The following is a 13294-nucleotide window of genomic DNA, read 5'->3' as shown; positions in this document are numbered from 1 at the left end:
ATCATTTTTTTAGATTCCACATGTAAGTGATATCATATGATATTTGTCTTTCTTTGTCTGACTTGCTTCACTTAGTATGAAAATCTCTAGGTCCATCCACCTTGCTGCAAATGGCATTATTTCATTCTTTTTCATGCAGCCCCACTAATTCTGCTTCTATACTTTGAGACTGTTCTGTGGACTGGCTGCTGGTATAAGCTCCATGAAGCTGGGACCCCGTCTGTCTTGTTAACTGTTGGGTCCCCAGGTCCCAGCATAAAGTCTAAACTTATCTTTGGAATCACTGGCTACATTCAGGACCTTATGGTTTGCTCTGTCACCTATTTACTATGTGATCTTGGATAAATTTCCTGTTGTGTAAAATTCTCAGTTTTTCCATTCTCAAACATTTTAACCCAGGCCTGCAAATCAGGCAAAGGAACGTTATGAGTGTTATTCCTAAGATAATGCATCCTCGACGCCGGCTGTGTCTTGGAGCACCTCTGGCAGTATGCACAGTAAGTGGGAGTGCTTTCTTATTTCTTTTCATTTGGGTGCACTCTGGTTACCACGTCACCTGACAGTTGAGTTCACTTTTATGTGCTTCAGTAAGTGAAGATCTTAATGCTGACATCCTGAATTTCCACCTCTGTCAAGTGAGGAGTAGAAGCACGTTCATCTTTCAGGAAGGCCTTTTGTAACTCTATGATTTTAGTCTATTCCATTTTCTGGAACTCGTCTCAGAATAAAAAGTGAGAGAGGTTATATTGTACTGTGAACACATAAAATGACAGTGACATTGCATTTCTTTAAAAGTTTAACAGCCCTCTCTGTTTCCTCTGTCTGGAACTGCCTTGGGTAGTTTAAGCTTTCCTTTTACATGATAAGTGCATGGAATTTTATTCAAAATAATTTGGAAAAGTCTCGTGCCACGAAACATAATTCTCATTTAAATATTTATTTTAGAATTCAAGATGACGTGGCTCTTTCAGATGGAGAAATTTTACTAATAAAAAATGCTTTGAAGCTTTTTTTTTTTTAATATCCTAAGGTGTAGGGTCTGAGGCTCACCTTCCAAAGTTTGGGTGTTTTATGAATCACCTTAGTTCCAAATAATTGAGAAAGTGTCCCAGGAGCATTAAAGGGATAATGAAAAGGAGCACAGAAGAAACCCATTTTGAACTTATTTACTGATCGTCTTTCATTCCTTTAATAAACATTCCATTAATAGTGAGAGTATGTCAGAAACTGTGTTAGGTGTTTGGGATCAAAGTCCTCAACTTCCCAGAGTTCTTGGGTTACGTATAAAAGCAGCACTGGATCTGGTGACTTGGATTTCAACCTTGTTCCCTGCCACTAACCAGATGATGATCTTGGGCAAATCACCTTCACTTTTGGGGCTTCATCTATAAAACAGGGACATACAAGAGATCCACTGCTAATGCTCTTTGGTTTTAATTTTGCCTCAAATACGAAGATAGAACATAACTAATGGACGGTGCTTAGGTTAAAAAAAAAGCCAGCCATTCTAGAAGGCATATACTTTTCTTTCTTGAAATTAATTTGTTAATGAAAAAAATACACATTTAATTTTCACAAAAAGAATCACATTATAAATCTATCGACTGTTTTTCTCATTCTGTATTCCTTCAGTAAACACTGATATAATGTGCAACTCTGTACCCGAAAATGTGTTGGGTATTTGAGATCAAAGATGAAACATATGTTCTCTGCCTTGAAAAAAGCTCACAATCTAGTAATGGAGATAGAGAAGGAAATACGAATTTGGGTGTTAAGAGCTATTTATAATCAACAAATATTTCCTGAATATCTGTTATGCTTGGGCTACATCAGTGAATAAAACCGACAATAATTTCTGTTTTCATGGAGTTTATATTCAAGTGTGAAGATCAAACAATAAAGAATAAACATGAAAATGTTCATGTGGTATGAGAGAAGGTGAAAAAATCATGGAGTAAATAAAAGTAGAGCAGGTTAAAGGGAAATAGGGCACATGTGGTGGGGTTGGAGGCAGTGAGTTGCAGTCTTAAGAAGGATTGCCAGGTGGATCTCAATAAGAGGCTGGGGTTTAAGTAAAGCTTGACGGAAGTAAGATGTCTGGGGAAAGGGCATTACAATCAGAGGGAACTGGGGGTGGGAAAGCCCTAAGTTTGGAAACAAAGGTGGCTGGAGTGAAGTGAGCAAGAGGGAGAGTAAAAGGTGATGAAAGAGGAGCAGCAAGGGATTGTGGGGGGAGGGCAGATCAGGCAGGACCTTGTAGAACACTGTAAGGACTTTGACTTTGACTGTGAGTGACATGGGGGAACTCCCTAAGAGGTTTTGAGCAGAGGAGTGACTCGCTCTGGCTTACACTATAAAAGGGCATCCTGGCTGTTGTGTTGTGGCTGTGTTGGAGGTGGCTAAGAGTAAATCAATTTGGAGACTATTCTAGGGATGCAGTGTTGAGGTGTTGCTGGCTTGGACCAGGGTAGTAGCAGTTGAGATGGAATAAGTGAAGGTGCTAGATAGGGCAGAAGGGGCTGGGGTGAGAGTGTTCTAGGTGGAGGAAACAGCATAGACAGAGGGCACAAAGGCAAAAATAAGGGCGCGTGCTTGGCGAACTACAAGTAGTTCCTTAATGGAAGGAATGGTGAATGCTGGGTGTGTGGCAGGAGATGAGTCTAGAGAGGTCGTTAGATCTTACGCCAGGAGAATTTACTGTTCAGAAGAATCTTTAGCAAAGCATACTTCTGCCAAATCTCTTTTGCAAAAGGAATATTCATATTGGGTTAACTTCAAGGAATACTCATGGTGGCCATTGCTGGAACTTGCTAGTAGGGATATACCAAGGGACAGAGGAGTATTCTCAGGAGGCTTAGCTCTTCCATCCTGAGAGGGCTGGAGCTCTAAGGGCATTGGCTACAACTGTCTGTCCGAAGAATCCTGGAGTAAATGCATGGACTACAGGCAGCTGGCTGGAAGAGGACTTTTCTGATCTGAGCAAAGATTGTGTAGTGTTTGCTAAGCGTTCACTATTGTGCCTAGTTCACTACCTCAATATTCAAGTTAGAAAATCAGAGATACTACTTCAGAAAAAAAAAGTAAAACAGACATGCTTTTCAATAGCTGACTAGGTTAGCCTCATTATTTAATATACATATTCAGCTAATTCATCATCCCAGTATCCTCCAGTAGTAAGGCATTTTCTAGTCCAAGTCTCACTGCTATGCATATGTACCTGGTGGCTGGTCTAAATTCCCTCTTTTCTGTAGTTGGAGTCTGTTTTTTCACCCTTCTATTCTCTTCAGAGATGGAGAATGATTGGCAATTTTGAGCAAATTGAGAAGGTGAAAATAGCACTTTGTGGTCAGGTCTGCACAGCCAAACTAAATTGTAGAATCCAAGTCAGTAACTGAACAAGGAGACAAAAAGAAGATCCTGTTGGGTGATGCTCTCGGCCTGAAACAAGATGACAGAGTAGAAGGACATACTCTCACTCCCTCTGCAAGAACACCAGAATCACAACTAGCTGCTGGACAGTCAATGACAGGAAGACACTAGAACTCACCAAAAAAGATACCCCACATCCAAAGACAAAGGAGAAGCCACAATGAGACGGTAGGAGGGGCGCAATCACAGTAAAATCAAATCCCGTAACTGCTGGGTGGGTGACTCACAGACTGGAGAACACTTACACCACAGAAGTCCACCCAGTGGAGTGAAGGTTCTGAGCACCACATCAGGCTTCCCAACCTGGGGGTCTGGCAACAGGAGGAGGAATTCCTAGAGAATCAGACTTTGAAGACTAGTGGGATTTGATTGCAGGACTTCAACAGGACTGGGGGAAACAGAGACTACACTCTTGGGAGGGCACACGCAAAGTAGTGTGCGCATCGGGACCCAGGGGAAGGAGCAGTGACCCCACAGGAGACTGAACCAGACCTACCTGCTAGTGTTGGAGGGCCTGCTACAGAGGCGAGGGGTGGCTGTGCCTCACCATGGGGACAAGGACACTGGCAACAGAAGTTCTGGGAAATACTCCTTGGCGTGAGCCCTCCCAGAGTCCGCCATTAGCCCCACCAAAGAGCCCAGGAAGGCTCCAGTGCTGGGTTGCCTCAGGCCAAACAACCAACAGGGAGGGAACCCAGCACCACCCATCAGCAGTCAGGTGGTTTAAAGTTTTACTAAGCTCTGCCCACCAGAGCAACAGTCAGCTCTACCCACGACCAGTCCCTCCCATCAGGAAACTTGCACAAGCCTCTTAGATAGCCTCATCCACCAGAGGGAAGACAGCAGAAGCAAGAAAAACTGCAATCCTGCAGCCTGTGGAACAAAAACCACATTCACAGAAAGATAGACAAGATGAAAAGGTAGAGGGCTATGTACCAGATGAAGGAACAAGATAAAACCCCAGAAAAACAACTATTCAATGAAGTGGAGATAGGCAACCTTCCAGAAAAAGAATTCAGAATAATGATAGTGAAGATGATCCAGGACCTCGGAAAAAGAATGGAGGCAAAGTTCGAGAAGATGCAAGAAATGTTTAACAAAGACCTAGAAGAACTAAAGAACAAACAAACAGAGATGAACAATACAATAACTGAAATGAAAACTACACTAGAAGGAATCAGTAGCAGAATAACTGAGGCAGAAGAACGGATAAGTGATCTGGAAGACAGAATGGTGGAATTCACTGCTTTGGAACAGAATAAAGAAAAAAGAATGAAAAGAAATGAAGACAGCCTAAGAGACCTCTGGGACAACATTAAATGCAACAACATTCGCATTATAGGGATCCCAGAAGGAGAAGAGAGAGAGAAAGGACCCAAGAAAATATCTGAAGAGATTATAGTCGAAAACTTCCCTAACATGGGAAAGGAAATAGCCACCCAAGTCCAGGAAGCGCAGAGAGTCCCATACAGGATAAACCCAAGGAGAAACACGCCGAGACACATAGTAATCAAATTGGCAAAAATTAAAGACAAAGAAAAATTATTGAAAGCATCAAGGGAAAAATGACAAATACCATACAAGGGAACTCCCAAAGGTTAACAGCTGATATCTCAGCAGAAACTCTACAAGCCAGAAGGGAGTGGAATGATATATTTAAAGTGATGAAAAGGAAGAACCTACAACCAAGATTACTCTACCCAGCAAGGATCTCATTCAGATTCGATGCAGAAATCAAAAGCTTTACAGACAAGCAAAAGCGAAAAGAATTCAGCACTACCAAACCAGCTCTACAACAAATGCTAAAGGAACTTCTCTAAGTGGGAAACACAAGAGGAGAAAAGGACCCACAAAAACAAACCCAAAACAATTAAGAAAATGGTCATAGGAACATACATATCGATAATTACTTTAAATGTGAATGGATTAAATGTTCCAACCAAAGGACACAGGCTTGCTGAATGGATACAAAAGCAAGACCCATCTATATGCTGTCTACAGGAGACCCACTTCAGACCTAGGGACACTTACAGACTGAAAGTGAGGGGATGGAAAAAGATATTCCATGCAAATGGAAATAAAAAGAAGGCTGGAGTTGGGCTTCCCTGGTGGCGCAGTGGTTGAGAGTCTGCCTGCCGATGCAGGGGACACAGGTTTGTGCCCCGGTCTGGGAAGATCCCACATGCTGCAGAGCGGCTGGGCCTGTGAGCCATGGCCACTGAGCCTGTGCGTCCGGAGCCTGTGCTTCACAACGGGAGAGGCCACAATAGTGAGAGGCCCACGTACCACAAAAAACAAAACAAAACAAAAAGCTGGAATAGCAATACTCATATCAGATCAAATAGACTTTAAAATAAAGAATGTTACAAGAGACAAGGAAGGACACTACATAATGATCAAGGGATCAATCCAAGAAGAAGATATAACAATTATAAATATATATTCACCCAACATAGGAGCACCTCAATACATAAGGCAACTGCTAACAGCTATAAAAGAGGAAACTGACAGTAGCACAATAATAGTGGGGGACTTTAACACCTCACTTACACCAATGGACAGATCATCCAAACAGAAAATTAATAAGGAAACACAAGCTATAAATGACACAATAAACCAGATAGATTTAATTGATATTTATAGAACATTCCATCCAAAAACTGCAGAATACACTTTCTTCTCCAGTGCGCACGGAACATTCTCCAGGATAGATCCCATCTTGGGTCACAAATCAAGCTTCAGTAAATTTAAGAAATTTGAAATCATGTCAAGCATCTTTTCTGACCACAACGCTATGAGATTAGAAATCAATTACAGGGGAAAAAACCGTAAAAAACACAAACACATGGAGAGTAAACAATACGTTACTAAATAACCAAGAGATCACTGAAGAAATCAAAGAGGAAATCAAAAAGTACCTAGAGACAAATGACAATGAAAACATGACGATCCAAAACCTATGGGAGGCAGCAAAAGCAGTTCTAAGAGGGAAGTTCATAGCTATACAAGCCTACCTCAAGAAACAAGAAAAATCTCAAATAAACAATCTACGTTTACATCTAAAGGAACTAGAGAAAGAAGGACAAACAAAACCCAAAGTTAGCAGGAGAGAAATCATAAAGATCAGAGCAGAAATAAATGAAATAGAAACAAAGAAAACAATAGCAAAGGTCAATAAAACTAAAAGTTGGTTCTTTGAGAAGATAAACAAAATTGATAAATCATTAGTCAGACTCATCAAGAAAAAGAGGGAGAGGACTCAAATCAATAAAATTAGAAATGGATAAGGAGATGTTACAGCAGACACCGCAGAAATACAAAGCATCTTAAGAGACTACTACAAGCAACTCTATGCCAATAAAATGGGCAACCTGGATGAAATGGACAAATTCTTAGAAAGGTATAATCTTCCAAGACTGAACCAGGAAGAAATAGAAAATATGAACAGACCAATCACAAGTAGTGAAATTGAAACTGTGATGAAAAATCTTCCAAGAGGGCTTCCCTGGTGGTGCAGTGGTTGAGAGTCCACCTGCCGATGCAGGGGACACAGGTTCGTGCCCCGGTCCAGGAGGATCCCACATACCGTGAAGCAGCTGGGCCCATAAGCCATGGCCGCTGAGCCTGCACGTCCGGAGCCTGTGCTCCGCAACTGGAGAGGCCACAACTGTGAGAGGCCCGCATAGGCAAAAAAAAAAAAAAAAAAAAAAAATCTTCCAACAAACAAAAGTCCAGGACCAGATGTCTTCACAGGTGAATTCTATCAAACATTTAGAGAAGACCTAACACCCATCCTTCTTAAACTCTTCCAAAAAATTGCAGAGGAAGGAACACTCCCAAACACATTCTATGAGGCCACCATCACCCTGATACCAAAACCAGACAAAGATACTACAAGAAAAGAAAATTACACACTAATATCACTGATAAATATAGATGCAAAAATCCTCAACAAAATGCTAGCAAACAGAATCCAACAACACATTAAAAGGATCACACTCCATGATTAAGTTGGATTTATCCCAGCAATGCAAGGATTCTTCAATATATGCAAATCAATCAATGTGATACACCATATTAACAAACTGAAGAATAAAAACCATATGATCCTCTCAATAGATGCAGAAAAAGCTTTTGACAAAATTCAACACCAATTTATGATCAAAAACTCTCCAGAAAGTGGGCATAGAGGGAACCTACCTCAACATAATAAAGGCCATATACGACAAACCCACAGCAAACATCATTCTCAATAGTGTAAAACTGAAAGCATTTCCTCTAAGATCAGGAACAAGACAAGGATGTCCACTCTCACCACTGTTATTCAACATAGTTTTGGAAGACCTAGCCACAGCAATCAGAGGAGAAAAAGAAATAAAAGGAATACAAATTTGAAAAGAAGAAGTAAAAGTGTCACTGTTTGCAGGTGACATGATACTATACATAGAGAATCCTAAAGATGCCAACAGAAAACTACTAGAGCTAATCAATGAATTCAGTGAAGTAGCAGGATACAAAATTGATGCACAGAAATCTCTTGCATTCCTATACACTAATGATGAAAAATCTGAAAGAGAAATTAAGGAAATACTCCCATTTACTATTGCAACAAAAAGAATAAAATACCTAGGAATAAACCTACCTAGGGAGACAAAAGACTTGTATGCAGAATACTATAAGACACTGATGAAAGAAATTAAAGATGATACCAACAGATGGAGAGATATACCATGTTCTTGGATTGGAAGAATCAATATTGTGAAAATGACTATACTACCCAAAGCAATCTACAGATTCAATGCAATCTCTATCAAATTACCAATGGCATTTTTTACGGAACTAGAACAAAAAATCTTAAAATTTGTAAGGAGACCTAAAAGACCCTGAATAGCCAAAGCAGTCTTGTAGGAAAAAAGCGGAGCTGGAGGAATCAGACTCCCTGGCTTCAGCCTATACTACAAAGCTACAGTAATCAAGACAATATGGTACTGGCACAAAAACAAAAACATAGATCAATGGAACAAGATAGAAATCCCAGAGATAAACCCATGCACCTATGGTCAACTAATATATGACAAAGGAGGCAAGGATATACAATGGAGAAAAGATAGTTTCTTCAATAAGTGGTGCTGGGAAAACTGGACAGTTACATGTGAAAGAATGAAATTAGGCCACTCCCTAACACCATACACAAAAATAAACTCAAAATGGATTAGAGACCTAAATGTAAGACCAGACATTATAAAACTCTTAGAGGAAAACATAGGCAGAACACTCTATGACATAAATCACTGCAAGATCCTTTTTGACCCACCTCCTAGAGAAATGGAAATAAAAACAAAAATAAACAAGTGGGACCTAATGAAACTTCAAAGCTTTTGCACAGCAAAGGAAACCATAAGCAAGAGAAAAAGACAACCCTCAGAATGGGAGAAAATATTTGCAAACGAATCAACGGACAAAGGATTAATCTCCCAAATATATAAACAGCTCATGCAGCTTAAAATTAAAAAAACGAACAACCCCATCCAAAAATGGGCAGAAGACCTAAATAGACATTTCTCCAAAGAAGACATACAGATGACCAAGAAGCACATGAAAAGCTGCTCAACATCACTAATTATTAGAGAAATGCAAATCAAAAGTACAATGAGGTACCACCTCACACCAGTTAGAATGGGCATCATCAAAAAATCTACAAATAACAAATGCTGGAGAGGGTGTGGAGAAAAGGGAACCCTTTTGCACTGCTGGTGGGAATGTAAATTGATACAGCCAGTATGGAGAACAGTATAGAGGTTCCTTAAAAAACTAAAAATAGAATTACCATATGATCCAGCAATCCCACTACCGGACATATAGTGTACCATATACCCTGAGAAAACCATAATTCAAAAAGACACACGCACCCCAATGTTCACTGCAGCACTATTTACAATAGCCAGGTCATGGAAGCAACCTAAATGCCCATTGACAGATGAATGGATAAAGAAGATGTGGTACATATATACAATGGCTGAATATTACTCAGCCATAAAAAGGAATGAAATTGTGTCATTTGTTGAGACGTGGATGGATCTAGAGACTGTCATACAGAGTGAAGTAAGTCAGAAAGGGAAAAACAAATATCGTATATTAACGCTTGTATGTGGAACCTAGAAAAATGGTACAGATGCACCGGTTTGCAGGGCAGAATTTGAGAGACAGATGTAGAGAACAAACGTATTGACACCAAGCTGGGAAAGTGGTGGTGGGGGTGGTGGTGGTGGTGTGATGAATTGGGCGATTGGGATTGACATGTATACACTGATGTGTATAAAACTGATGTCTAATAAGAACCTGCTGTATAAAAAAATAAATATAATAAAATTCAAAAATAAAAAAAGAAAGAAGATCCTGTTGTTTTATTTATCCAAATAATGGCCTTATTTCTTCACTTTTCTTTGCCATTTAAGACTCAGTCAGTGAAATGAAGGAGAATATTTTGCTTACAGAAAACACCTTGTAAAGGCTCTCTGAAATCCAAGAGGTTTCTTTTTATTAGCTGTTGATGAGTGGATGTATTTGTATATTTGCATCCTAAGGAGTAATGAACTACAATAACAGAGTTAATTAATACTTGTGGTGCATGAAGATAAATGGTTACCCCAAGGTTAGTCTGAAAGGGGAGAACGGTGCTAATCTTATTCATCTTTAAGGATTAAGTGCATTGTAGATGCTATTTATAGATACCTGAGAGTTCATTTATATTTCGAGTAAAGATATTCTTTTTTACTGACACTGTGGTGCAACCTTATATTCTGGAGATGTCAGTGTGAAATGATCTGGGATTTTGAGATAAATCCTGAATAAATAAATAAATATATGGAACACACACACACACACACACACACACACACACACACACTCCTATATGGAATATACCTGTGGGAGTACAGGGCACAGGAAAGTTTTAATCTTAACATTTACAGTGGTCATTCTAATGATAAAGATGGTATCCATCAGATGAATAGCAGGGAACACTGACATAATTGATCTCCGCTACTTTTGGCTCCCTCTGGGTGGAATGAAGAAAGGATGTGCAAAAATGCAGTCTGGTAATTTTTGTGCTTATTTTCAAGGCTAGTTTAGGGGTTAGAGTTCTAGAATAGGAGCCAATTGTCATGAGGTCTTTTCTCAGTACTACCAGTGATTTTTCCGGCCATTTGACTTCTGAGTCAAATCTGTAAGGGAGATGTGAGAACTGCCACTTGCTCCAATGATAGTATGATTTGAGCATACAAACTTTCATGTCTTGGATGATAAATCAATTGAAACAGACTCTGCAGACTAGAATGAAAGCATTTTATCATTGTAATATTTTTGGCATCAAAATCTTTTGTGCCCAATAATATTATTTACCATTTTAGGATTTAGGATTAAGCTAAAATGCCCCAAGCTAGTACCTTAATGCACTGATATCACATGTACCTTAGAAGAGAATGCAGTTCTAAAGATTTCTTGCTTTTTATATATTAGTAGTGCATCAAAACACAGTGCTATATTGAGAAATGTTTAGACCATATTTATAAAGAAATGAAGTTGCAGCAATAGCCACTTTGAATACACCTTTGGAATTTCACGTCTGTATCAGAATGACTTCCATCAGTCTTCAGTTTGCTTAAAGTCAAGCTCCCAGGAAAACAGTTTCATTTCATAACGTCATTTGAGAAAATCCACAGCCCTTAATACTGACATGGAAATGTTGCTGTACAGCAGAAGACATAAGCTCAAATGCCTGGAATCACCATGCTCTGAGTATCTTTCCCTCTCCCTCCCTAATTAGGCTCTGGGAAAAGAGTGACGTTTTTTCTCTCCCCCACTGAGAAAGTTATTAGACTATTTTGGTCAAATCACCCAGAAGAAAAGCTTGGAAGTTCATGTTCCTTAGAGAGTTGTCAATTCTGCTAAAGAAGATTAAATGCCCATATCACACGTGTCATATCCTACAGCTAATCACAAGAAAGAGAATAAAATGTAGCATGGCCCGCGTCTAGGCAGCTACCACGTATCAGTGCAGCCTAGGGGGCCTTTCAATTTCATGTGGTGTACCAGCCAAGATATTCACTCAAAAATAAGTAAGAACATCAAAAAGCCATTGTATCGCATCTTGGAATATTTCACAGTTTGAGCCCCTTGTGTAGGTCTGAAAAAAAAGATTTCTGAGTCGGGGGCAGAGGTATTTGATTCCTCTTTGATTCACTGTTCGCACCACAGAAGATGATTAAAGGCTCCTCGCTTACCTGTGAAGTTGATTTTCAGCAAGTAATCCTTGTACAACTTCTTCCCGTCCAGGATCCTCATGGCGTCGCAGAGCTTGGTGGTGTTGGGACAGAGGGTGCGCTGCATTTTGTGCAGGGCGTGGGCCATGGCGTACACCGCGTTCACCACGAACATGATCTTGGATTCTTGTTCGTAGTTGCTGCTGTCGATGGCCAGGTGCTTGTCGCAAGGGCGCCGGTGGTTGTGCTTGTTCTGGAGGCTACACTGGAACTTCTGCTCCCAGAAGTCCCGGAACCAGGGGTTGCGGTGGTTGCTGTAGGGGCTGAGGCTCTGGAAGTAGCGGTCGAACTGGCGGATGCGCTGGGAGGCTAGCTCCAGGGTGATGGCGCCGTCGGCCACGTGCTCGCTGCCCTTGACGATGCTCTCCTGCGCGCCCCAGCCGTCGCTCGCCACCCAGGTGAAGGAGGCGTTGGCGCGGCTGGCGGCGGCGATGAGCTCGCGCGAGTCGTCGCTGCGCATGAAGAGGACCACGACGCGCGCGTTGGGCTTCTGCAGGAGCTCGCGGATCACGCTGTCGTAGGACTTGCGGATGTTGGAGCGCCCCACCTTCTCCGCCGTGGCGATGCAGATGTTGCGCAGGCGGGCTTCCTGCTCGAACGCCTCGATCCCTGTCTCCCCGTAATCGCCCTCGGAGGCCACAGTGGACACGTAGGTCCAGTTGAAGAAACGCAAGATCTCGGCCATGGCTTTGGCCTGGTAGAAGTCGGGGGGCACGGTCCTGGCAAAATAATCATAGCGCGACTTGTCGCTGAGCTTGGCGCTGGTGGACGCGTAGCTTATCTGCGGGATCTGGAACAGCCTCAGCAGGTTGGCCACCTGGGGGAGGGAGACAGGGGAAGTACCATTTTTAGAAACCTGGAGGGAACTGACTGCACATGAAAGATAAAGGATAGCAGGCCTTTACCCAGCTCCCTTTTCACCTCTAGATCGCTAAGCTTTTCTGGACGCTTTGCCAGATACTTCCCTGGATTCTGTATTTGGAGTATTAGGGAGTAGGTCCCAAACAGGTAATTCAAGGGTGGGGAAAAGACAGAGAAATGGGAAGGGCACTCCTCTTTCTCTCCTAGACTTTATAATAGACGCTGGACCAGGATCAATCCTGTTCAGGTATCCCAGTGAGGTTGTTTTAAGTTTCTGGGGTCCTCTTATAACTCAGTCTAACAATGAACTACAGTGAATTGGCCCAATTAGGTTTTGAGACAACTTGGCTGCGGTTGTATAGAAAGAGGCTGGGTGTTGTCTAATTCTCACTTCCCCCTCTTTTGCTAAAAACAGCAGTCTCTGAAAGAGTTTAATTTGGGAACTGTATGCCACATGGACAGTCCACATTAGACATTTATTATCTAGGTTAAGACAAAACAAAAAAAAATCCGTTTTTTTTGGTGCATGCCAAATTTTAGGCATATACCTTTCTAAACTTCTGACGGGCTTGACCAACATTTTCTTTGCCTTTTCAACATTTTGTTTCTGTTTGGAGTATACATAGTCCAAGGATACAAATGCTATTCTTATGATATTTTTGATTAAAAGGCAAATAAGGAAG

General features: G+C 41.2%; 1 protein-coding gene across 2 annotated transcripts in view; it reads right to left on the bottom strand.

The window, feature by feature from the left end:
* GRM3 (glutamate metabotropic receptor 3) overlaps nucleotides 1-13294 on the bottom strand; it is a 234438-nt gene that overhangs the window by 70871 nt on the left and 150273 nt on the right. For both annotated transcript variants that reach the window (XM_067746098.1, XM_067746097.1), the window contains exon 3: nucleotides 11712-12567. In XM_067746098.1, coding sequence (XP_067602199.1) covers nucleotides 11712-12567 — 856 coding nt within the window. The remainder of the gene's footprint in view (nucleotides 1-11711; nucleotides 12568-13294) is intronic.

Source organism: Pseudorca crassidens, chromosome 8, assembly GCF_039906515.1.
Source record: "Pseudorca crassidens isolate mPseCra1 chromosome 8, mPseCra1.hap1, whole genome shotgun sequence".
In the NCBI taxonomy this organism is placed as follows: domain Eukaryota; kingdom Metazoa; phylum Chordata; class Mammalia; order Artiodactyla; family Delphinidae; genus Pseudorca; species Pseudorca crassidens.
Note: the sequence above shows the minus strand (reverse complement) of the source record. Positions and strands in the feature narration are given on the sequence as shown.